The sequence below is a fragment of the Apiospora aurea genome, assembly GCF_038362705.1.
Source record: "Apiospora aurea strain CBS 24483 chromosome Unknown utg000001l_segment0_segment0, whole genome shotgun sequence".
NCBI classification, from domain to species: Eukaryota; Fungi; Ascomycota; class Sordariomycetes; order Amphisphaeriales; family Apiosporaceae; genus Apiospora; species Apiospora aurea.
Window position 1 is genome coordinate 5690031 of NW_027117388.1, and position 24857 is coordinate 5714887.

A 24857-nucleotide genomic window follows, 5' to 3' on the forward strand; every position below is an offset into this window, starting at 1 on the left:
CGTATAAAACTTTAAGATTAAAATTTAACGACATTTCGAATTAAGTATAAATCCTTTAAATACTAAGTTTTCCCTTTTAAACTCATTAATAACCTTGTAACGTTCTAGCGGTTTATTAATAAAATCCTAATAAAATACTTAGATTTATTCTATAACGCTTACCTCGACGATATCTTAATTTACTTAAAAAGCGAGAAAAAACACGTGAAATATATTAAAAAAGTATTATAAAAATTAAAGGAAATAGGCCTTTAAATTAATATAAAGAAATGCGAATTTTACGTTATTAAAACTAAATACCTCGGTTTTATAATAGGTATAAACGGCGTAAAAATCGACCCCGAGAAAATTAAAGCCGTTAAAAACTAAGACGCCCTTACTAATATTAAAACTGTCTAATCTTTCTTTAAATTCTATAATTACTACTAACGCTTCGTGTATAAATATAGCCGCATCGCTAAGCCTTTAACGAACCTAACTAGGAAAGGTTTTATTTTCGCGTGAACCGACGAATATTAAAAGGTATTCGAAAAGTTAAAGAAATTACTCTTAAAGGCGCCCGTATTAATATACTTTTTTGACGATAAAAAAACCCGAGTTAAGACTAATATATCGAATAATGTCCTAGTTAGCGTTCTATTTTAAAGGGAGGGACTTAATAATAAATGGTATCCTATATACTTTTATTTCGAAATAATATAAAAAGCCGAGCATAATTACCTTATTTAAGATAAAGAAATACTGGTAATAATAAAAGCGTTTAAATGGTAAAAAGCGGAATTAATAGAATTATAACGATCTTAACTATTTCTCGTGATTACTAATTACGAAATATTTTAATATTTCGGCATTAAACGATTATTTAACGCAAAATAAACGGCTTAGGCCGACACGTTATTACAATATAATTTTATAATTATTTATAAGCCGGGGGAAAAAATATCCTCGCTAACGCACTTTTTAAAAAAGCGGGTGATCTTAAAATTTAAAAAGATAAGAAGGACGCTTAATAAACTATAGCCTTATTTAAACTAGCTTTTTTAAACATTATCTAAGCTTTAAAGAAAGCGCGTTGCCCGATTAAAAAGGAAACGAGTTCTTAATTATATTTAATTAAAGAGTTACCCGAATATTTTAAATATAAACTTATTAATACCCTTTTATATAAAAATACTATATATCCGGGGTTAAAAATATATAAATAAAGAGCCCGAGAAAATAAAATATAAGGATAAACTATTAACGGACGGTTTATTTTATTTTTAAGGCCGCCTTATTATATTTAACGAAAGCGATTTTCGGACCCGTGTAATTAATAAGGTTTACTTTTAAACCTTTACAGTACACTTAAAAAGAATAAAACTAAGCGGCTAGTATGAATAAAATATTAATGGCTAGGATTAAGTAAAGATTACGATGTGTTCGTAGTTAACTATATAAAATATAGGCCGAGTAAGGTTCCCCGCGATAAAACATTAGGCTTTTTATACCTATTATTAATTCTATTACGACCTTAGGACGCTATCGCGGTAGATTTTAAAATAATGCTTAAAAGTAAAAAGAGAACGATAATATTATACTAGTAATCGATAAATTAAAGAAGTAAATATAAAATATCGCTTACCGAATAATTATTACCGTAATTAAAATAGCTCGACTATATTACGAAAAACTATATTAAACGTATAGTTATTTTTTAATAATAACTTTAAACCGAGGATTATAGTTTATTTTTATTTTTATAAATAAGGTATTAAAATTTTTAAAAATTAAGTGGAAACTATCCTCGGTAGGTTATTTTTAAACGGCGAGATAAGCCGAGGTAGTAATTTAATATTTCGAATAAAGGCTGCGAGTATTTATTAATTATTTTTAAAACGATTAGGACGAAGCTTTACCGGTTATAAATACCGCCTAGGCTGCGTTGCCTTAAAATTTAATAGGGTACTCCCCTTACGAAATCGAAATAAGGTTCCTTATAAAATTTACCTGGGATTAAAAGGCTAAGATTAAAAATATAACGAACTTAAAAAAACGCGAAAAGCTTAATCGAATAACCGCATAAAATTAAATAAAGCGAATTATTAACTACTATAAAATAATTAAAAGAAATGTAGTTAAAGCTTAATAAAGAATATATAATTAAAAAAATAAGCACCGACGGTAACCGGATTTCGATATCGGGGATCGGGTATTTATTATTAAAAAAACCTAGTCTTTTATAAAGCTTACCGATAAGCTTAATTATTTTTTAACCCGATAGCATTATAAAATCGAACGAAAAATCGGTTACTCGTATTTACTAAAAGTCCTAAAAGGATGGATAAGTTTCGAAGTTTTTTATGTAAACCGACTTAAAAAATACTCGAATAACCCTTTAGTCGAATAAGCGGCATAAAACCTTAACGGCGAAGTAGTCGAACCAGGCGAAAAAAAAGAATAGGAAATATACCGTATTACTAGCTTAAAAATTTATTATCGGAAATTATAATATTAAATTAAATAGAAAAAATAGGATCTCGACTTAACTTAATATCCCGTAGAGAACTTTAAAAATACGGCTAAGTAATTATAAATTTACTACGAATAAAATCCCGAGGCCTTTAATCTTTCGATACGTTTATAATATTAGCTATAAGCGGCCGAAAACGATACGTTTAACGAACTACACGAAAATAATAATAAACCGGCCGCCTTTAAAAAAGAACGGTATAACGAAAGGGTTAAAAAAATAATAATTTAAATAAAAGAATAAGTTTAAATAGTTATAATACTAATTTTTTATTTAATATATCTCGGGACGAGCTATTTTAAAGGGGGGTAATATTACGACGCATTTTAAAATAAGCTTTTAATAGCCTTACTAATTAAAGTAGAGTAAAAGCATACGAGAGATAGCCCGAGCGCTACCTAACTTTTCCCTACTTATTTAAATAAAGAAATCGTCCCGGCAAGGCTAAACTTTTTCCTTTTTTCCCTATCTTTTTAGTTTTTTATAATAAAATAATAACCTATAGCTTTACCTCTCGAATTACTATAATTATAATATAAAGTATAATAATCGAGTTTTTTTTATAGTAAAGTTCGAAAGTTATCGAGTAGTAGTTTTTATAACCGTTAAAGATTAATAGGCGGTAAGTATTTTTCGTACGAGACTTTATATATTTATTAAAGTATTAAATTTAGTCCTCGCCTTTTTTATTTATAGTTTAATTATTTTTAATAATTACGATTACTTAATACTTTAGTAATAAGTTATTTTCGTATTAGGAAAAGAGGTGCGTTTTCCCGGTAAAAATAATATACGGAGGGATAGCGTAACCGTATAATTCGACGCTTTATATTATTATAATTTATTCCCGGTTCCCTTATTATATTACCTTAAGCTTTCCGCGTTAATCGAAAGTAATTATAATTATTTCGAACGAGATTTAATTTATAAAAAACCCGGTTTCGTTAAAGTTATATATATATTTTTTTTAGATTTTATATTTATTAATTATATTCCGTACGGGAATAAATTACGTGCGATACGCGTCGGGATTTTTATAGAGGATTTTTTAATAATCGATTTTTCGATTAAAACGCGTCCGAAGATTTAATTATTATCGTATAAAGTTAGAGGCTTAATTAACGCCGACGCGTCCCGCGTTACGTAAATTAAGTAATTAATTCGTTATATCTTTAATATTATTTATTTAAAGCGGAAACGATCGCGAATTTAAATTAATTATATATTATACGATTAATTATTTTTCGGAATTCGTAAATTTTTACGTTAACGATTACGTATTTTATTATAAAATATTATTATAACGCCGATAATATAAAGTTATATAAGAAATATTATATATTCGCGTTACAGCTCGTACGCGTAATTTAAGGTTTTTTTAAAGCGTTTAAAACGTTAATTATATATCGTTTTCTTTCCATTAATTTATTATCGTGGATAGTAAAAGTATAAGGTATAAAATGTGAGTTATACGAAATTAAAAGAAAGTGTTTAATTAGACCGTGTGTTTAATTAAACCGTAGATTACGTTATCGTAATTTTTATTTAGTTTTACCTATTAATATTTTATTTATATTAACCGCCTAGTTTTATTCTTTTTTAAGTATATTATAAAAGGTTAAAAGTAAACTTTATTAATTATATAAATTCAAAGGTTATTTTTATTAAGTATAATAAAGCGGCTTTAAAATAAAATAAACCGTTCGTTAATAGTTTATTATTATGTTTTATTTTTTCGGGCTTTTTATTTATATATTTTTAACCCCGAATATATAGTATTTTTATATAAAAGGGTATCGATAAGTTTATATTTAAAGCGTTCGGGTAGCTTTTTAATTAAGTATAATTAAAAGCTCGTTTTTTTTTAATCGGGTAACGTGTTTCTTTTAAAGTTTAAATAATATTTAAAGAGGTTAATTTAAATAAAGTTATAGTTTATTAAGCGTTTTCGGTTATTTTTTAAGCTTTAAAATTACCCGTTTTTTAAAAAGTGCGTTAACGAAGACGTTTTTTCCCCGGCTTATAAGTAATTATAAAATTATATTATAATAACGTATCGGTTTAAACCGTTTATTTTATATTAAATAATCGTTTAATATCGAAATATTAAAGTGTTTCGTAATTAATAATTATAAGAAATAATTAAAATCGTTATAATCTTATTAATTCCGTTTTTTAATATTTAAACGCTTTTATTATTACTAGTATTTTTTTATCCTAAATAAAGTAATTATACTCGGCTTTTTATATCGTTTCGAAGTAAAAGTATACGGGATACTATTTATTATTAAGTCCCTCCTTTTAAAATAAAACACTAATTAAAACACTATTCGATATATTAATCTTAACTTAGGTTTCTTTATTATAAAAAAAGTGTATTAATACGGGCGCCTTTAAAAATAACTTCTTTAACCTCTCGAATATCTCTTAATATTCGTCGGTCCACGCGAAAATAAAACCTTTCTTAGTTAGGTTTATTAAAAGTTTAATAATACGGCTATATTTATATATAAAGCGTCGGTAATAATTATAAAATTTAAAAAAGGATTAAACGGCTTTAATATTAATGAAGGCGTTTTAATCTTTAACGGCCTTAATTTTTTCGGGGTCGATTTCTACGCCGTTTATACTCACTATAAAGCCGAGATATTTAATCTTAATAACGTAAAATTCGCATTTCTTTATATTAACTTAAAAGCCTGTTTCCCTTAGTTTTTATAATATTTCTTTAATATGTTCCACGTATTATTTCTCGCTTTCCGAGTAAATTAAAATATTGTCGAAATAAACGCTATAAAATAAATTTAAATACTTTATTAGGATTTTATTAATAAACCGTTAAAATGTTACGGAATTATTAATAAATTTAAAAGGGAAAACTTAGTATTTAAAAGATTTATACTTAATTCGTAATATCGTTAAATTTTAATCTTAAAGTTTTATACGAATCCTATAAAATACTTAACGGATATTAATTTTAGTATATATCTTAGCTTTAATTATCTTATTAAAGGTCTCGTTAATTAGCGGCAGCGAATACCGGTCTTTTTTAATAAATATATTTAATTTACGATAATTAACGTAAAAATAGAGTCCTTTATTAGCCTTCCGTATAAATAAAATAAGCGCTATTTATAAAGTAGTATTACTAATAATAAAACCCTTTTTTAAGGTAACGGTAACGTATTTTTTATAAGCTTTAAGCTTTTCGAGAGATATTTTATAAAATAGGCTAAATTTTAAGTCCTTAGGGCTTTTTTTTTTCCTAGGTTTATTCGATAATCGTTTACGCTTTCCCGGTACGGCGCGATAATATTAAATTAGGTTTTATTAAAAATATCGTGGTATTTATAATAATTAAAGAGTATAACCTTTTTAATTTTTTATTTTAAGGTTTTTTCGTTGTTTAATAGGAAATCGCTTTTAAAATCGATAACTCGATTAATATTATTTAAGTATATAATTTTTATAACGTCGAAATTAATATCGTTAAAAAATCCGTTTACGTTTAAAGTTTATACCTCGACGAGCCCTAATTTATATTATCCTACGCCGTTTCGTTTTAACCCGTAAAAAGGGTTTTTCGGGGGATAACCCTTTTTAAGTAAAAGTTTATTAATTAAGCGTGAGGGTAATAATTTATCGAGTTAACGGTTTATTTTAAAAATCTCGAAATTTTTAAACCGGTCCCTCGAAAACGGGTTTAATATAACGTAGCGGGGTAGTATCGATCCCTTTATTATTTAATCTTAACTGTTTATTTTTTATTCCTTAGTAAGCTATTTAATATACTATCGGACTGTTTTTATAATAGCTTAAAAAACTACCTCCGGTTTCTTAGGTTAATTTAAAAACGGGTTATCGCTTAAAGCTTTCGGTTTATTTATTATAATAAACTATTATTAATTAAATTAAAGCTTCGAAAAAAACACTTTATCCCGCTTTTATTTATTTTCGAAAAACATTTTTTTTTTACTTTTAAATAACGTTTTAATTATAACGTGGTTTACTACTACGTAACGTATATTACTTAGCGACGCACTTTTTTTACTTCTCGACTTTTTTATATAAATTAATTTAATTATAACGCTTAAAATTAATTAAAACTACTCGTTATTCGATTTCTCGCTTAATTTTATATCTTTTTTATATATTCGTGTATTATAATTTATTTCGCTATAAATATTATAACGTTTTTTACCGGTCGCCCTCCGCTTTAACGAACCCTTATTTTTATTTTTATTAGGTATTAAACGCTTTTTTTTTACCTTTTCGTCTTATAGCTATTAAAATTTTTTAATAGTAAAGGCTCTTTTAAACTAAACTCGCGACTTTTTAACTCTCCGGCGCTTAAAAAGTATTAAATTAGCCTTCTTTAATATATATATTTTATTACGTATAAAGGTTATTTTATAAGCTATTTTAATTATACCCTTCGCTATTTAGTCTACCGTATTTAAAATCGGTATCGAAAAGCTTCCTTAATAAGTAAACACCCTCTTTTTAATATAAATAAAGTACTTAATTATTTATTAAAGGTTAAACAGCGTTTAAAGGTCGTAAATACTAGTCGTCCCTAGATAAAATAGGTTAAGTATAAACGTTTAAAAACGTATATTCAGCTTATTAATTACTTCGTTAAAGTTATAAAATACTAAACTAAATACGCTAAATTTAAATTTAATATTAACTTCCGTAAAAATAATAAAATACGCGGCTTTAAAAATAATAAAGAACTCGAGCTTAATAATATAATTTATAAAAACCTTAATAAATAACTCGATTTCTTTCGAATAAATACGCCTTAAAAGCGAATAAAATACTATATCGAAAAGTTAAAACAAGTGTAATAAATAAGGAAGTATATTAATAATAATAATATCGTTATTTTAATAATATACCTCGAATTCGGCCGAAATATAGCTTTCGTGGCCGTCGAGAATTAAAAAACGGTAGCGACCTTTCGTTTATAATTTAATATATTTATCGAAATGTTTAATCTAGTTTAAACTTATCTCGTTATTAATCCAGCTATTAAAAATCGGTTTAATTACTTAATCGCCCGGTAAATCGATTTCGCGAAACTAGTTCGCGAGGTAATATTAATTTTAAACGATTAAAAACGGCGGAATATATTAGCTTTATAAATTAATATATTTAATCGCCGTTATTTATTCTTAATTATTAAACTAAACCGACTTCGTTTTTTTACGCCGCTCGGCGCGTATTACGACGAGTATTAACCCGATTATGCCTATTATAAAGCCGGTTTCGTTGAAATTTTAAATATCTTCGTTAACGATCCCGTATTTCGTTTTTATATTCGCGATCAGCGTAAACTAAGTAAAAATAATTTTAAAATTTTTATAAAGAGCCCTCTAGTATCGTACCGACGATTTATTTTAGTTTTTAAGTCTAGGTTACGGTCGATAAAGCACTTAATTTAGTGTTTACCGATACGGTTACCGCCGTGCGACGCAGTAAAGAGATTAGCTATATTTTTATACTAGCGAGATCGGGAGGTATCCCTCGAATATTTAAATTAATTATATATTTACGAAGTATTTTTTTAATTAGATTTATTTTATATCGTTTCGGTTAGATTTCGCGTTTTAAAGTTTAGCTATAAATTTAATAGCGTAAAATTAATTCGGGTATATTATAAATTTTTATTATTACTTTTTAGTTCATTTAATTCGGTTTGTTTCGTATCGCTTAAATTATTAAAACTATCCGATTTTTTTAGGATTAATTAAGCATTATAATTATAAAGGTATTATGCGTTAAAGTTTAATTATATTAAAATTAAATTAAAGTGCGTCGCTAAGTAATATACGTCGCGTAGTGGTAAACCACGTTACTCGAGTTTCTTTAAAAACTATCCTACCTTCGTAATATCGATATTTCGAGTTTAAGCTTTTTATTAATCTTTTAAAAAAGATTAGCCGCTTCCTTCGATAATTTATTATAACGTCGTATTCTTTAAACTATTTTCGTTCGATAATAAAGTCGTGCTTTATATCGATTATAAAAAAAATGTATAAAAAATATTTTATATCCTTATATTTTAAAGTTTAAAAAGAGGGCGATATTAATTAATTAAAAAAAACTTGCCGTCGTATTCTCTAATAATTTTAAGTTTAAACTTAATTAATTATTAAAATTTAATCGCTTTATTACTTTATAAACTAATTTTACGCTTATAAACAGCTTTTCGTTAACTCCTATATTCGCGAATATATTAATAATAATAATAAATAATCCATTATTTATTATAATATAAATAAAAATAAAAAGGTTCCTTTTAAAACAAGTCTATAAAAAATTAAAAAGTATATCTTATATACTTAACTCGGATAACATTTTTAGAAAAGAATTAAAATTCCTTAGGATACTTAGTTTTTCGAGTTATCGAAATTTTCTTCTAAACGAATAAAATTAAACGGAACGGTCGATTTAAAATTAATAAAATTATATCCTATTAAAGCTATTAATTTATTAATTCGCTTAATACGCTACTAATCGAAGATTTTTTTATTAAAATAGTTCCGGGAAAAATATCCGGTTTTTTTATAATTAAAACATACTCTTTTAATTAAAAGCTTTTTTATTTCAACGGTAGGAATATAATAAAAAATATCGGTCTATTTAAATAATCTAGTAACGAAACCACCGGCGGAACTAGTTTTAAAAGTAATACTCTATCTAATATTTTTTTTAATAATTTTAACGTTATCCTTCTTTTTTACGCCGTTACGTTAAACATAATTACGATTTTATTAATAATTATATTAAAAAATAATAAAATAGAACTTATCGAATAAAATATCGTTATTATAATAATCGGTAACTACTTTTTCGTTTAATTAAACAAGTAATTTATCGTTAAACTTTTTATTTATAGTCGTTTTTTTAACGCGGGTATATTTAATTAGTTTAATAAACTTAAATTAAAAAGTTTAAAAACTATCACTAAGCTTTATAAGCCTTCTCGTAAACGTTAAAATTATAGTATTATTCGTATAAATAATTTAAAAGGTTTTTAAAAATCTTAACTAAAAAATTATCCCACTCGTTAATAACGAAAGGATATAAATTCTTAGCGGCTTTATTATTAACCCGGTTAATAATATAAATATAGTTATCTTTACTAATAAAATAATAATTAATATTCGTTTTTAATTTATCTTTTAAAGTTATAACGTGGTTTATCACTACGTAATGTATATTACTTAGCGACGCACTTTTTTTTACTTTTCGACCCTTTTATATAAATTAATTTAATTATAACGTTTAAAATAAATTAAAACTACTCGCTATTCGATTTTTTGTTTAATTTTATATTCTTTTTATATATTCGCGTATTATAACCTGTTTCGCCGTAAATATTATAGCGTTTTCTATCGGTCGCCCTCCGTTTTAACGAACCCCTATTTTTACTTTTATCGGGCGCTAAACGCTTCCTTTTTACTTTTTCGTTTTGTAACTACTAAGATTTTTTAATAATAAAGGCTTTTTTAAGCTAAACTCGCGATTTTTTAGCTCTCCGGCGCTTAAAAAATGCTAAATTAGCCTTTTTTAATATATATATTTTATTACGTATAAAGGTTATTTTATAAACTATTTTAATTATACCCTTCGCTATTTAATTTACCGTATTTAAAATCGGCGTTAGAGAGCTTTTTTAATAAGTAAACACCCTTTTTTTAATATAAATAGAATACTTAATTATTTATTAGGGGTTAGACGGCGTTTAAAGGTCGTAGGTATTAGCTGTCCCTAGATAGGATAGGTTAAGTATAAACGTCCGGAGACGTATATTTAGTTTATTAATTACCTCGTTAAGGTTATAAAGTATTAAACTAGATACGTTAAATTTAAATTTAATATTAATTTCCGTAAAAATAATAAAATGCGCGGCTTTAAAAACGATAAAGAACTTAAGCTTAATAATATAATTTATAAAAGCTTTAATAAATAGCTCGATTTTTTTCGAATAAACACGTTTTAAAAGCGAATAAAATATTATATCGAGAAATTAAAGTAAGTGCGATAAATAAAGAGGTATATTAATAATAATAATATCGTTATTTTAATAATATACCTCGAATTCGGCCGAAATATAGCTTTCGTGGCCGTCGAGAATTAAAAAACGGTAGCGACCTTTCGTTTATAATTTAATATATTTATCGAAATGTTTAATCTAGTTTAAACTTATCTCGTTATTAATCCAGCTATTAAAAATCGGTTTAATTACTTAATCGCCCGGTAAATCGGTTTCGCGGGATTAGTTCGCGAAATAATATTAACTTTAAACGATTAAAAACGGCGGAATATATTAACCTTATAAATTAATATATTTAATCGCCGTTACTTATTCCCGATTATTAAATTAAACCGACTTCGCTTTTTTACGCCGCTCGGCACGTATTACAACGAATATTAACCCGATTATACTTATTATAAAACCGGTTTCGTCGAAATTTTAAATATTTTTATTAACGATCCCGTATTTCGCTTTTATATTCGCGATTAACGTAAATTAAATAGAAATAACTTTAAAATCTTTATAAAAAGCTTTTTAATAATCGTACCGACGATTTATTTTAATTTTTAAATCCGGGTTATAATTAATAAAGCGCTTAATTTAATATTTACCGACGCGATCATCGCCGCGTAATACGGTAAAAAAATTAGCTATATTTTTTATATTAACGAAATCGGGAGGTATTTTTCGAATATTTAAATTAATTATATATTTACGAAGTACTTTTTTTTAATTAAATTTATTTTACGTCGTTTCGGTCGAATTTCGCGTTTTAAAGTTCGGCCGTAAATTCGATAACGTAAAGTTAATTCGGATATATTATAAACTTTTATTATTACTTTTTAGTTTATTTAATTCGATCCGTTTCGTATCGCTTAAATTATTAAAACTATCCGATCTTTTTAGAATTAATTAAACATTATAATTATAAAAATATTACGCGTTAAAGTTTAATTATATTAAAATTAAATTAAAGTGCGTCGCTAAGTAATATACGTCGCGTAGTGGTAAACCACATTAAACTAATAATCTAACTTAATTTTAAAATATTTTTTATTAATAAATAAAGGGAGGTCGAATATTTTAATACTTCGTTTAAAGCTATTAAACGATATAACGCCGGTACGGATCGTTCTTTCTATTTAAATCGAAACTCCTCGGTTTTAAATTAAAAGATTAACGATATATTAATTTAATTACTAAATTTCCTCGTTTTTTTTATAACGACTAGTATAAAGTTTTTTTCTCTCTCGGTAAACTTACCGTTTTTATTTAATCCTTTATCTTAATTATCCTTTTAATTAACGTTATTATTTAAATCTTTTTTACCGAAGACAGTAATTTATATATAACTCTTTTTAAATTAATATTAAAGTTTTTAAAAACTTTTATTAAATTAAAAGCTTAATTTTTAAAGCTTATTATAAAAAAGGTTCGCAGTTTAAACTTTTCTTAAATAATAATCGGGTTTTTTTTTATATATCTTATCGAAATATCCTTTAACGATTAAGCTTTCGCGTTTAAACTATTAAGTTTTCGCGGTTTTAATAAAAACTACGAAAAATATCGCGGGAATATTATAATAAAAACTATATATAATAATTAATCGTTTAATTTTTTTTTAACGTTTTTATTTATAATGTTAAAGAATTTATCGGAAAAAAAAATACTCGTAACTTAAGTTTAGTCTCGACTTAATATAATTAATAAAATAATTCGGGGGCGGTAATTTCCTATTTTAAATCGCTTTTAATATTAAATAATAAATTTTCGTTTTCGCGCCCGGTAATAATACTTTAATTATTTACGTTTATCGGGTTTACGTTAAGGTAAACGAAAAATACGTATTTAATTAATAAAGGATCTCGCGCGGTACGTTTTTTTAAACTCGCGAAAAACGGTTAATATTATTAATATTAAAACGTATTAATTTACGGGCTTATTTTATACGCGCATCGCGTTTTTTTAAGCCTGCGGCTATTTTAATTAATTACTTTATTTAATCGAAATTAATCTAGGTTTTAATTTTTAAAAAGGTAAAATATTTATAAAGCTTTTTTAACCTTAATAAATTAAATCTTTTTCGGTAATATTATAATTATAATAATTTAAAAAATAAAGCTATAAATTATTATTTTATTATAAAAAACCGAAAAAAATAAGGAAAAAAAAGGTCCAGCCTTACCGGAACGATTTCCTTATCTAAATAGGTAAGGAAAAATCAGGTGGCGCTCGGGCCATCTCTCACACGCCCTGCCCCACTTTGATTAGCAAGGCCACCAAAGGCCTATTCCCAAGGTGCGCCGTAGCATTAACTATTAATACCCTTTAAAAACTATATATTACTAAGCGCCTTAAACCTGGGAGCATTTCCTCGGAAACACCAAAAGGATGTAATTCAGTCTAATTCCACTGTCGACCTCATTTCCTGGTTTAGACCTGTAGCACGCTGCTCAACGCGCTCATCTCCTGATGCTTCCGTACGTAATTGTCTGCCTCCAGCCTCCAATATCTGCTCACTCCCGGCCTGATGAGGGAACGATCTACTGCCGGCTTCTCGAATTTGAGTGCTATCCAGTAAGACTTCGGGTGATTCCCTCTCATTGGACTCTCCGTGGTTGTCTCGGTTCTTAGTATCGTGGCTCTCCGCCGTAAGGCGGCGCAGTTTCCGGCGGTAGTGTATAATCAACCAGACGAAGGCTGTTACAATGCCGATTGCTGCAATCCCAACGCCCACGCCAATGCCTGCGGACGCTGCAGTGGACAAACCGCTATTCGAGGTTGATGCTGTGGTCGGACTATTTGGATCGATGCCGCCGCCGCCGCCTTCGCTGGTGCCATTCGTGCCATTGCAAGACAGGGACCCGATCACTCCCGCATTACGCATTTGAACGAGCTGCGAGCAGTCAAATTCGGAATTCCAAGGCTCTATTCTCATTCTCACGACACGGGAAAATGGATAAAAAAAGGGAATCGGTGCCCATTTTCAGATCAGCCAGTGAAATGCATTCATAATTAATTGATGCTTGCTCTCTCCCGACTTATGTATTTATAATACCGTTAATCTAGATTGAATTTAGCAGACGTTAATCGCGGAAAGTTAAGGGATATTGTTGAATTCGGGTTGTCCATAATGTTCAGCCTGTTCACATCCCCTAGGCGTTCGAATGAGAACCCAACAATACCCCTATTCCCCGTGATATTCAGGTCTTCGCCCACTTTCGCAAGCTGATTCAGTTCGAGGTTCCCGTTCACAATGTTCACTGGTGGTTGTTTGCTGTCGGAGCCATCACTCATGGGACCTATCACCATTGATTGTTGGACGACTAGATCCGTGCTTCTTGGATAACCCAAGACCGAGTCGGACCCAACACTTGCGTTACCGAAACAAAAAGTGCTTGCTTTCGCTAAGCTCCTGAAAGAGGTATGTCCCATGTTGGGGTTGGTCACGTAGAGTTCTGTAGAGACTGTCCCAAGCCTAGGGAATTCGGCATTGGTATCAATGGCGGTGACAATATCGGTGCTGGTAAGATTCGGGAACTGCACGCTACCAGCATCATGAAGCCACACGCCCTCTTTATAGGTGGTGTCATAGACGAGCTGAAGCTGGGAACTATCCCTGCTACCAAGTTGGGGGGTGTTCTTGATATGGATGGCACTCATTGAGCCCGAGACGTTTAATTGGTCCATGTTGATTTTCCTCAGGGCTAGTGCTTCATATATAATCAATGTATGGAACACAGTAAGGTCCGGAAAAACAATATTCTCGAGCTCGTTGTTGCTCTGGATATCCATCTGATAGAATGATGTCAGATTCGTGAAGTTTAGGGTACCCTTTGTATCATGGAGGCGGATAACGTCCGTTGATGGTTTATAATAAAGGAGCGCTCCATTGTCAATATTAGCCTGAAAAGTAATTGTGATACCGCTGGGATCGAGTACTCCCCATATAGGCGGACCATCATTATATGCTTGGTAGACTAGTTAGAATAATGTGTGCTATTAACCGGAAGGTCTAGAAGACGAGAAAGCTTAACCTCCATAGGAACGATACAGGTTTGTAGCACCTACTAGAAAGAAGGAAATCCTAATTATTACGACTCCGCTGTAGCCTATTCACCTCTATACTCACGAGCCAATGATACCTACTATAGCTGATGGTTACGTTTGTATAGGCTGCTGTGGGCATATATATACATAATGATTCCCGTGTTAACTCAGCTGCAACGTCTGCCGCAGTCCTAATATTTAATCGATTTTAACCTCAGGATTATACTTTGACTGCCATTTGCTAATGCATGTGTGACCGTAAGTGATGGTGGCTGTTGTGTCCATTTGGTGAAGAAACAACAAATTGTCAAAAAGGGCCTCCGTTTGCCTAACAGACAAGTGTGGTAACTAAATGTCAAACTGGAATTGCATTCACCTACCTGATTGCTGTCTTGTAGGTGAGTTTGTCCAGTGCTGCAAGCTTGCTGTGCCTGAATGTGCCTGTGCTATTTAAGAGCCCCACGCCGATGTCTCTGCTAGCCAAAGCACTTTACGCGGGGCTGGTCAATAAAACGCGTGTCACAAGTCCAACTTACTTACATGCAGTGCAGCAGCAGGTCGGATGGGTGCCTCCCATTGTCGTCTCACATGAACAAAGAGATTTGCCAGGCATCATCATAAGCCGAGCCAACTCTTTCTCGGACTACGCCTCGCGTGGTGCACTGCAGAGGTCCTTTCTGTCTGCAATGCACCTTTCGTTTTCTTAGTCGCTTTCTTTGCTTTTTCCTACATTTCGCTTCATTTCATTCGCTCCCCATGATTGGGGACAACCCTATGGAACATGCCTTTCCCATACAGATTTGTCTGCGACCTCTTGCAGCAACTGGAAGAGGAGTCACGTTCGGCCAGTAAAGAGAGAACGCCAAGTCGTACAATAATTGAGCGCTGGTTCCACGAACACCGTATCCGTCTCGATGCCCCAACTGTCAACGGCTGTGCCGTCATATCCACGCTTTTGCCGGAGCGCAGAACCGATCGCGTATATGGGATCCAAGCCCCACGACTGGAGAGCATTGTCGGCCAGGCTCTGATCCTGGGCAGCTCACGGGTGAAGGAGTTGCGCAGATATAAGACGCCGGGGCAAGGTGTTGATTTGGGCGATTGTGTAGAGAGCATTCTGAGCCGTGCGGTAAGTTATGTTACAACACACGAGCGCTAGTTTCGGCTTTGATGGCGCACCCGCCCGTGATAAGCAAGTACTAAAACGAGACTACAGCCGAACTCTGAGCATCCTGAACGAGAAGTGGCCGTGGAAGATATCGACGAGGCGCTTACAAGGGTCGCCGCGGGCTGCAGGTTCAGTTCTCCGGCCATCAGGGCATCTTGCACGAGCCGAAGCCCACAATCAGACAACCATGTCTTGGGCCAATTTTTCACTCGCCTCAGCCCTCGGGATGGCAAGTGGTTCGCTAGATTGATTCTGAAAAACTATCAACCGATCGTTCTTGAAGAACGCGTCGTTCTTCGCTCCTACCATGCCCTGCTACCCCGCATGCTTAAAGTAAGGGACGATTTGCAGGTAGCAACCGACTGTTTGCAGCACCTTGGCTCGTCGTCTAGTGACCCGAAAGTCATCGCTAGTCTCATGAAGCCAGTCTTAGGTACCAAGGTCGGCCGTCCGCCATGGCTCAAGGCAAGAAGTATCAAGAACTGCTTGGATATCATTGGTAGCAGGCAAGTAAGCTGCGAGCAGAAGATTGACGGGGAATATTGCCAGATTCATGTGGATCTGAGCAACAGACACACTCCGATTCAGATATTCTCCAAGAGTGGCAAGGACAGTACTCAAGACCGGCGACGGCTTCACTCGTGAGTCCTCCTAAGCTCTCGCCCACAAATATTGATAGCTAATCGTGAAGCAGAGCCATTCGAGATTCGCTGAGACTAGGGCAGCAGGACTGTCCGTTCAAAATGGGATGTATCCTTGAAGGCGAACTCGTGGTATATAGTACAAAGGTATGTTGCGTCCCAACTGGCGGCTGTTCCTCTACTGACCGAAATAGGACAACAAAATACTCCCATTTCATAAGATTCGCAAGCACGTCTCTCGTTCTGGATCCTACATCGGAAGCAAGAATGATTCCCAGTCAGTACACCGTGCCTCCCTATATCTGATTCATTGTCTAACATATGATAGACGACATGATTATGAGCATCTCATGATCATTTATTACGATATACTTTTGACGGACACCCAATCAATGTTAGGAATGAAACACTCTGAACGATTCAAACGACTGGAAAGGCTTATCACATGCCGTAAGGGGTACGCGGAGATTGTACAGCGGCAGATTATTTCCTTCTCACGGCATTCGGCGGCTTCTACTTTACGCGAAATGTTCGCAAAATGTATAGTCGGCAAGGGTGAAGGTCTTGTCCTGAAACCTGACGAGCCGTATTTCGACTTTGGCCTTCGTCAGAGCCGGTTCAGCTCATGTGTTGTCAAGATGAAGAAGGAATATGTACAGGGCTGGGGCGATGTTGGAGACTTCGCTGTTATTGGAGCTTCCTATGATGCCGCCAAAGCGAAAACTTACAATATCCCTAAGTTGAAGTGGACACACTTCTTCATTGGGTGCTTGGAGAACAAAGGTCGTGCCCAGGCCAGGAGTGAGAAGCCAGCATTCGTGGTAACGAACATCGTAGAGCTACCCGAAACTCTTCTCCAGACATTGCGAACGCAGTGTGAGCCTCGGGCAGTCCCATTCGACGACAATAAGTCTTTCGTTTTGGACTTCAGAGGCACGGGTAACAGCACAAAGCCGACAGAAGTCTTCTTAAACCCGCCCGTATTCGACATCAGATGCTTCTCATTCGACAAGGAGTCAAATTCCCGATCCTGGAGCATGCGATTTCCGTATGTCAACAAAATTCATTTTGATAGATCGTATCTTGATACGATCAGTTTTGCAGAGCTTCAGCAGGCAGCTCACACTACAATTGAAGCGCCCGAACTAGAAGACAGTCAGGAAATGCGCCACTGGATATCTGCTCTGGAGACTGCTGATCCACGGGGACGGGCCGTCGACAAACTCAGCCAGGGAACAGTTTCGACCTGTATCTCAAGCAGTGACCGGCCAAGCCCATCTCCTGTCAAGTCGACTAGGAATGACCGGCTTATGAGTATGACCCTGGAACCTATTACCGAGATGGCGCCTCGGAACAGACCAGGTCATAGATCTAGTAGGTCAGCTGGGGGGATTAGCCACGCCACCCAGATCTTCGGCCATTGAGATCAAAGTTCCAGCTGATTCGACGGATGTCGTGTGTCTTGACGGTCCAAGATTTGGTAAACGAACATCAGAAACCCTTGGTACCAATCCTATTTCCAAGAAGCAGCGCAGACCTATAGATGCCAACGATGAGAACACAAACCCTGCGAGGCCATCGCTTACCAGTTCTCTCGCATGCCCCCCTCGAGATCGTCCGCCGCTTGGCAGCATTGACGGCAACAAGTCGCCTATGGACCGCAGACCTTCCATCCAGAATGCTTCCGCCCTTTTCGTTCGTGCCAGACACCAGACTATGCCATCATCGCCAATCGGCGAGAATGGTATCGTCTCGTCAGCAGCCGGTTCTTTCCATACCGCAAATGAGCTGCCATCTTCGCCGCCGCAGCGCATGTCCACACCACACGAAGATCGCCCAGAAAGGCCAGCCGCTTTAACGAATGACGCGGAAGCACAAGTACCCGAGGGGTGTGCTCATAAAGGACTCGAGTGCGCTTTTAGTAACACGTCCGTTCTACTCGCTCCGTGTATAAGTAGTTATGCCTGGGTCACCGAGGACCTGTTGAAGACTCATGGAGTTGTCGATTTTGAGGTCGACCCTGAAGCGTGGAAACATAGATCACCGAGTTCAAGGGCATCTTTCACGAGTTCACCACGGGTCACCTCAGATACGCTAGGGCAAACACAGCGGATTGTCAAAAGCGGTCGGGTGCGCAAGATATGTCTGGTAGAGACACGACGTCCCGAAGCAACTCATGAATTCCTCAAGCGCATCGAGAGAGCCGGTCTTACTAGGAGGAATGGGAAACGAGAATGGGTAGCAGTATATGACTGGAAAATACTGGAGGATTTCGCGAACATTGAGGCAGGGGTTGTACAGAAAGGTCCCGATCCATGGAGGCAAAGATACGTTGGAATTGCATGATGACGTTCTGGGCATTGTCTTAGGAGCAAGGGCTGGGTCATTTTATTTTGGACATGAGACACGAGGCACTTTATTACGTTGTGTCAATATTCACTTGCATTGGATAGATAGATAGATACCCATCGGCGGCAAGGCCGAACTGCATGATACGGAGCATATTTGGAGACGAAGCGAATTTCATGTCGATTTTACCTGCTTTTTGCATATTCCAGACTGATTGTGGCCAGTTAAGTTGGCTTGTCGTCCTTTTCGTACATTTGCAAATACGTAGCCTGCAATCTCATCTTCAGGTGCTCATCTGCAGTCAAAACTTTGCGCTCTGCATACGGATTTCCACCGCTGGCCTCGGCCAGTCCGCCCTCGAAGTTTTTCACCCTCTCACTGGGCACGGCAGTCAGCTGCGTGTCGTTGGTGGGGTGGCAGAAGTAGACAAGACTGTATCGCGGCTCGTTGTTGGACTCGCCTGCCACCTTCTTCCCGCCACTGCCGTCGCCCTCGAACGTGACTCGGTGTACCGTGCTGCGCAGCAGCCCGTTGGTCCAGTACGAGAGCAGGTCGCCGATGTTGACGAGAATGGGCGGCGCGGGGTCGTCCTCGGTGCCGGGCGGGCACACGGGGACAGGCTCCCAGGTGCCGGCGCGCGTCAAGATCTCGAGGCCGGCCTGGCCCCGCAGGCGGAAGAGCAGGGTCACGGAGCCGTAGTCCGAATGCGCGCCCGCGCGGACCTCGCCCGCTTCTACGGACGAGGCCGCCGACACCGCCGCGGGGGCCGGGTAGTACAGGAAGCGCAGGATGGAGCCCGAGGGCTTGCCGGGGGCGTGCGAGGCCGCGAAGAAGTCGGGCGGCGTCACGCCGAGGCCGAGGCCGAACAGGTGCAGCAGCCGCTCGCACAGCGCGTGGCAGGCGCCGCGGAACTGGGCGATCTCGGTCACCTGCGCGGCGGCGAGGGTGCCGGGCAGGGGCTGCTGGGCCTCGTGCGTGGGCGTGAAGGGCCCGAAGTTGAAGGCTTCTTTGTAGTCGCCCACGCGCTGCGAGGACGGGTCCAGGGTCTCGGTGTGCATGCCGGACCAGCCCTGGTTGTTCTTCTGGATGGTGCACTTCTGCTTCTCCTCTATAGGGGAGGCGAACAGGGCGCGGGACTAGGTAGGTTGGTTAGGTGAATCGCAGCTGGGGAAAGGGTTGTGCTCTTCTTACCAGGTCGAAGGCATTGCTGATCTGCTGGGCTGTTATATCCTTGCCCGTGTTTCTGATGTAGACGAAGCCGTGCTCGGCTGCGGCGTCGACGAGGGCCTTGGCTACGTCCAGCTCACCAGCCCCCTCGGCCGAGATGTCGATGATGGGGATGACCGGTGTTGCAGCAGCCATGGTTATTGTGTGTTCGAGGGCAGTTCCGTCAGATGTGTGAGATCAAGTGCTTAGAAGGATGCCGGTGTGTATGATAGTTATGCGCGAGTATGTAAATGTCACTGGCTTATGCGTGCCCATGGACAATGCGATGGGCTCCCTGTCGTTTAAAGGGTGAGATAGTTGTTGTGATTGTGCGGGTGGTAGAGATAAGAATGAAGATTTGGACTTATTGATCACAATATCTAAAGAGGTTACGTACGTTACGTATTGTTCATGGAACCAACCCCCTGTAGCGAAGCTCCAATACACCCGGGAGTCACAGATTGGATCGTGTAAGGTGCAGTTTATCTATATCCTTGCGGGATAGTAAAACACACCAAGTTGCCGCTGAGAGCTCTTGCACTCAGCAGGACGCTGCTTAGCCTACAGGTAGTTGCGTCACTGGCTAATGAATGCTAGTTGCTGTCTCTGTCCCTGGTGGAGTTCTGTTCTCCCTCTAGGTTAGCGCCTCGCTGTTGTTGTTTGTAAGTCTGCAAAACGATGAGTGCCCGCATCCGATACGAGTGCAACAAGTAACAAACAGGTAGGTTAGGTGGTAGGTAGATGGTGGTGGGGTGGGGTGAAGTACTCCAATGCTGGTGTTCACGATCTGGCAGTGCCCAGACTTTGACCCCTCGGTTGGTGCTGTCGAAGCTGTACCCTAGGTACTTCTATGGCCCAAAACAGTTGATCGCTGCACGGGCTGATTTGATGCTAAGGTTAGGCCTTTAGGTCTTGGCTTGCCGCCCAAATTCAAGCCCAGTACCTCCTGTACCTTGCCCTGGACAGGGGTTGGACAGCCGTACAGCACCACTACCCGCTCCTAACAACACCAACATCCGGCCGGCTTTTTTTTCTGGAGCCTCTTGAAGGGGTCCATGCCCATCATTCTAGAGCCCCGTCCCCCATCCATGCGATCCCGTTCCGGTCCTAGGTCAGGTTGTTGCTACTTGTGAGAGTCGTGTGAGCGAGGTAACACAAGAAGACAGCTTGATTGACATTGAGCCTCCGACACTTGCCAACTCCCAGCTCCGAAGCTGCATTTTGCAGTTCCTTTCTCTACCTGAGGTCTCTTCCCCCAAACACGACGGGCGACTTGACTTGACTACATGCACCTTTGTTTTGTTTCTAGACCGGCCAGCTCCGTTGTTTATTGTCACTCCCTCTCCCCCCTTCCCGCACAACATTCCGTCTCCAGTCTGGAGGTTCAGCCTCGACCCGAACCACCTCGAAGCAACAACCCCGACAACCACAACAACCGACGTCCATAAACTGCATTCTCCTTGGCCGACAACCACCCCGGCATAGGTGCTGAGCTGCCACAATGGCCAAAATGCCTCCCGGTAAGCACTTCCCTTGAGCGCAACGGGGCTGCCGTGGCGCCCTTACCTGCAACCTCCCCGTCTTCCTTCCGGCGCATTCTGCTGTTGCGGAGCGAGCTCGCTACCTACCACAAGTCCTCGCTTACGGCACCACCATGCGCGATACCGTCGGATTGAAGCCTCCCGCAGCTGGCCTAGTGGCGCCGTTGCTTGAAACCTCTGCCGGGGTTGTCTTGCGTCGCTTCGTTCGTTGCGCTGGGGCGGGATGTTCGAGCAGTCGCACAGTAGTAGAAGCTCTCCTGCCCATTCAGACCAACTGACGTGATGCCCAGTATCGGTCTTATACGACGATGGATGGATCAATGATCGAGCCCAGTAAGTCACACCGCATTCTGCAAGCATCCACTCTTCCTCTAACCTTGTGGTGCACTGTAGGTCCGCCGACATATCTCAGCTGAAGGACAATGCCGTCGCGGTCGATGCGTCCTACTACCTGCAGCTCTTCCTCGACAACATCCCCTTCCACGAGCCGCTGCTCCCCGCTCTCGGAGGCTTGACCGGCATCGAAAGTCACATTGAGGTCGATCTCGATAGTTGGGACGCCAACAAGACTATCCCCTTCTTCATCTTCAATGGACAGGCTGTCGAAGGACAGGATGAGGTCTCGGTACAGAGAGGCAAGAAGGCCAATGCCAAGACGGACGAGGCTTGGGATCTCTACTTCAAAAGCGAGGCTCATTCGGCTGTCGCTGCTTTTGGCACGAGTCGAGGAGCATACCCCGTCCAGAACCTGTTCCCTCTGCTTCAGAGTATTCTGAAGAAGCGCAATATGCACTTCTTGGTGCCCCCTTTCAATGCATGCGCCCAGGTGAGTGAGAAGTCAAGGCCTCCCCGACCTGTGTGCATACAGCTGCTTACCTCTATAGCTCACTTATTTCGACATGATCGAGTCTGAGCAATGTTCCGGCATAATGGGATCGCAAGAGCTTCTGCTGTACCCGATCAAGGACTTCATCATTCGCTCCATCGATTGGGAGACTGGAAAGTTCACGGCTCTCTCAAAGAAGAACATCATCAAAAGCCTGAACGTCGGCGAGTCCATGTTCATTGACGCTCTTTTGATGAGAGGAACTTCGTTTTTGCCCTCGTTTCCGCCTCTCGAGGATACTGGGATCACACCACACCAGCCGGCCTCAGTCATAGACGCAGTCAATATGTTGCGAACCTCGGACAAGCAGATTGCGACCGCATGCGCCTCCTTTGGTGACATTCTTCAGAAGAAGGACCCCACTTGGCTAAAGAAGTACCATAAGGCCCGTATGACGATTGATCACTTCATTTACATCACCGAGGCCGGTGAGACCACGGTCCACAACTTCGACACATTGACAAAAGACAACTATGAGTACCTTGGATACCAGCTACCCGCAGAGCTGTTGCATTACGTTAACTCTGGTCTCATTGGAGCTAGAGTCCCTAGTTGGATTACTCACGGCCAGATTATCGTCGCACCAACTCTGGACGGCGTCCCGTCGCCAGAGTACAAGAAGCTGGTCACGACCCAATTGATGCCTTTGAGGGAACAGACTCTGGGTCTCATCATGCCGCGTCTGAACCGTGGTATACAGTTCAAGCCCGTCAATGTCAAGACTTGGTTTGACGACAAGTACTCTCATGCCATCGATTACCGCAGTGGGGGCAACAAGGCGATCGAGCAGGCCAACACGTGGTCTGTTAAGGAGGAGACTGTGAAGAAGCACTTCCCGAATGCCAAGCATGGTTCCATCCTGTTCGAGGTCTCTGCGCTTAAGAATGCCGAATTCGCCAAGGCAACAATCAGCAAGGAGAAGATAAAGGGCATCGATTCCGATGACATGGTCGCATCTATGGTCACCTGGCGCTTCCTCCACTTACGGGGCTATGTCAACGACAACCACCAGCTCACTGTGTGGGGAGAGGCTTTGGCGAAGTCCCTCGACGCAATAGCCCCGGTGGTTGCTCAGAACCCCGAAGACAAGTTGGCAGATGCTGTTTTGCTCGCTTATGAGCTCATCCGCCTCGACCTGTTGCACACTCGCAACCAACATCCGGAACTTAACGGGTTGCCGATGAACGGCAGTGACCAAGACAAGGCAAGCTTGCTTCTGATCAGCCGTTGCGCCATTCTGTTGAAGCTGCACCACGAAGCCAACGGCTACACCGGACCACTGAGCAAGAACTTCTTGCATTTCCGCTCGTTGAGCTCGTCCATTCGGGAAGCAAACCGGGATCTTGTGGAGGCTATTGTTACATCGCTTCTCCTCCATGGCCAGGGAAAGAAGGAGAGGGCCGACTATCTGACCTTGGGCCAAAGGTAAGGGACCCTCGCACAATACCTTGGACAAAAAATACTAACCCGAAGATTGAATAGACTCCCCTTCTTGATGGATACGGACGTCGCTCTGGGCATCGCCATAAAGACCCTGTTGGATGATATCCAGCCTTCGGACCCGCCCGAGGTGAAAGCAAGCAAGCGGGCGGATTTCCCTGGCAAATTCGTTCCGTATGCTACAGACCTTCACAAGGACTTGAAGATTGCTGATGCCTTCTTCGTCGCACTGAACGAAGGTATCAAGACTCTTGGCAACGAGCAAGTCCCCGCCAACGATCGCAAGGCGTGGGAACATGCCGTGGCCTACCTCGCCGCCAGGAGATAGCGTGACTGGATGGAGACTCTCATCACAGGCTCCGGCGTGGACCCCTGTCGAGTCCAGACCAGAGGTTATCCGACATTAGAGGACCGGTTGACAGGCCCATGCTGCATAGTCATTACGTGTACCCAGAAGTTTTGTTCCGCAACGGACTATGGCAGTCCCGCGCTTGGTTCGTGACACAGCAATGGCAGATCGAAGAATCTTTAGGCGAAGGCGTTGGTGGCGGGGAAAATAACAATCCAATACGAATTAGTGCACTCGCCTATGGAAAAGACAAACATGAACGAACATGTTATACCACTTGAGGGGAAACAAGCTGTAGAAGAATACATGTCTCCGTCTGCATACAGAGGTTTGAGTACAGTGGTAGCCGGATGTGGAAGCCATTCTTACCTTGGACGGAGAAAGAGCGACAAGATAGTGTATTACAGCAAGCGCTGAAACCTATGTAGCGAAAAGAACAATTAGTGGACAATACTTACCTGCGAGTCTTAACTTCATGGTGCTGATGTGTGTACTACCAGAAGCCGGTACTCTAGATCCTGTTCTTTTCATCGAGTGGAAGTTGATGTATTGTAGTTCCAGGGGGCTCTGCAGGAGGGGCCTTTGTATGGGCAGGATATTCTCCAAGTACCGAGTGACTACTTAGTTTACACTTGCCGGGTGGGTGGTCTACGAAACCTCGCCACATT

General features: G+C 38.4%; 4 protein-coding genes across 4 annotated transcripts; 2 read left to right on the plus strand and 2 right to left on the minus strand.

The window, feature by feature from the left end:
- Positions 1 to 13619: 13619 nt before the first annotated feature.
- Positions 13620 to 14249, minus strand: PG986_001709 (uncharacterized protein; the record flags this gene model as incomplete). Its single annotated transcript, XM_066837931.1, has 1 exon — positions 13620 to 14249. The coding sequence occupies one exon, from the start codon at positions 14247 to 14249 to the stop codon at positions 13620 to 13622; it is 630 nt and encodes a 209-aa protein (XP_066706824.1).
- Positions 14250 to 15390: 1141 nt separating this feature from the next.
- PG986_001710 (ATP dependent DNA ligase domain-containing protein) lies at positions 15391 to 18764 on the plus strand (the record flags this gene model as incomplete). Its single annotated transcript, XM_066837932.1, has 6 exons — positions 15391 to 15738; positions 15826 to 16418; positions 16472 to 16565; positions 16613 to 16695; positions 16747 to 17792; positions 18031 to 18764. 6 exons carry the CDS (start codon positions 15391 to 15393, stop codon positions 18762 to 18764), a joined length of 2898 nt encoding a protein of 965 aa, XP_066706825.1.
- A 227-nt stretch (positions 18765 to 18991) lies between these two features.
- PG986_001711 (uncharacterized protein) lies at positions 18992 to 20129 on the minus strand (the record flags this gene model as incomplete). The annotated part of the gene is made up of 2 exons (XM_066837933.1): positions 18992 to 19903; positions 19959 to 20129. The coding sequence occupies 2 exons, from the start codon at positions 20127 to 20129 to the stop codon at positions 18992 to 18994; spliced, it is 1083 nt and encodes a 360-aa protein (XP_066706826.1).
- A 1354-nt stretch (positions 20130 to 21483) lies between these two features.
- Positions 21484 to 24168, plus strand: PG986_001712 (XPG N-terminal domain-containing protein; the record flags this gene model as incomplete). The annotated part of the gene is made up of 5 exons (XM_066837934.1): positions 21484 to 21493; positions 21805 to 21847; positions 21908 to 22340; positions 22399 to 23825; positions 23883 to 24168. 5 exons carry the CDS (start codon positions 21484 to 21486, stop codon positions 24166 to 24168), a joined length of 2199 nt encoding a protein of 732 aa, XP_066706827.1.
- Between the last annotated feature and the right edge of the window lie 689 nt (positions 24169 to 24857).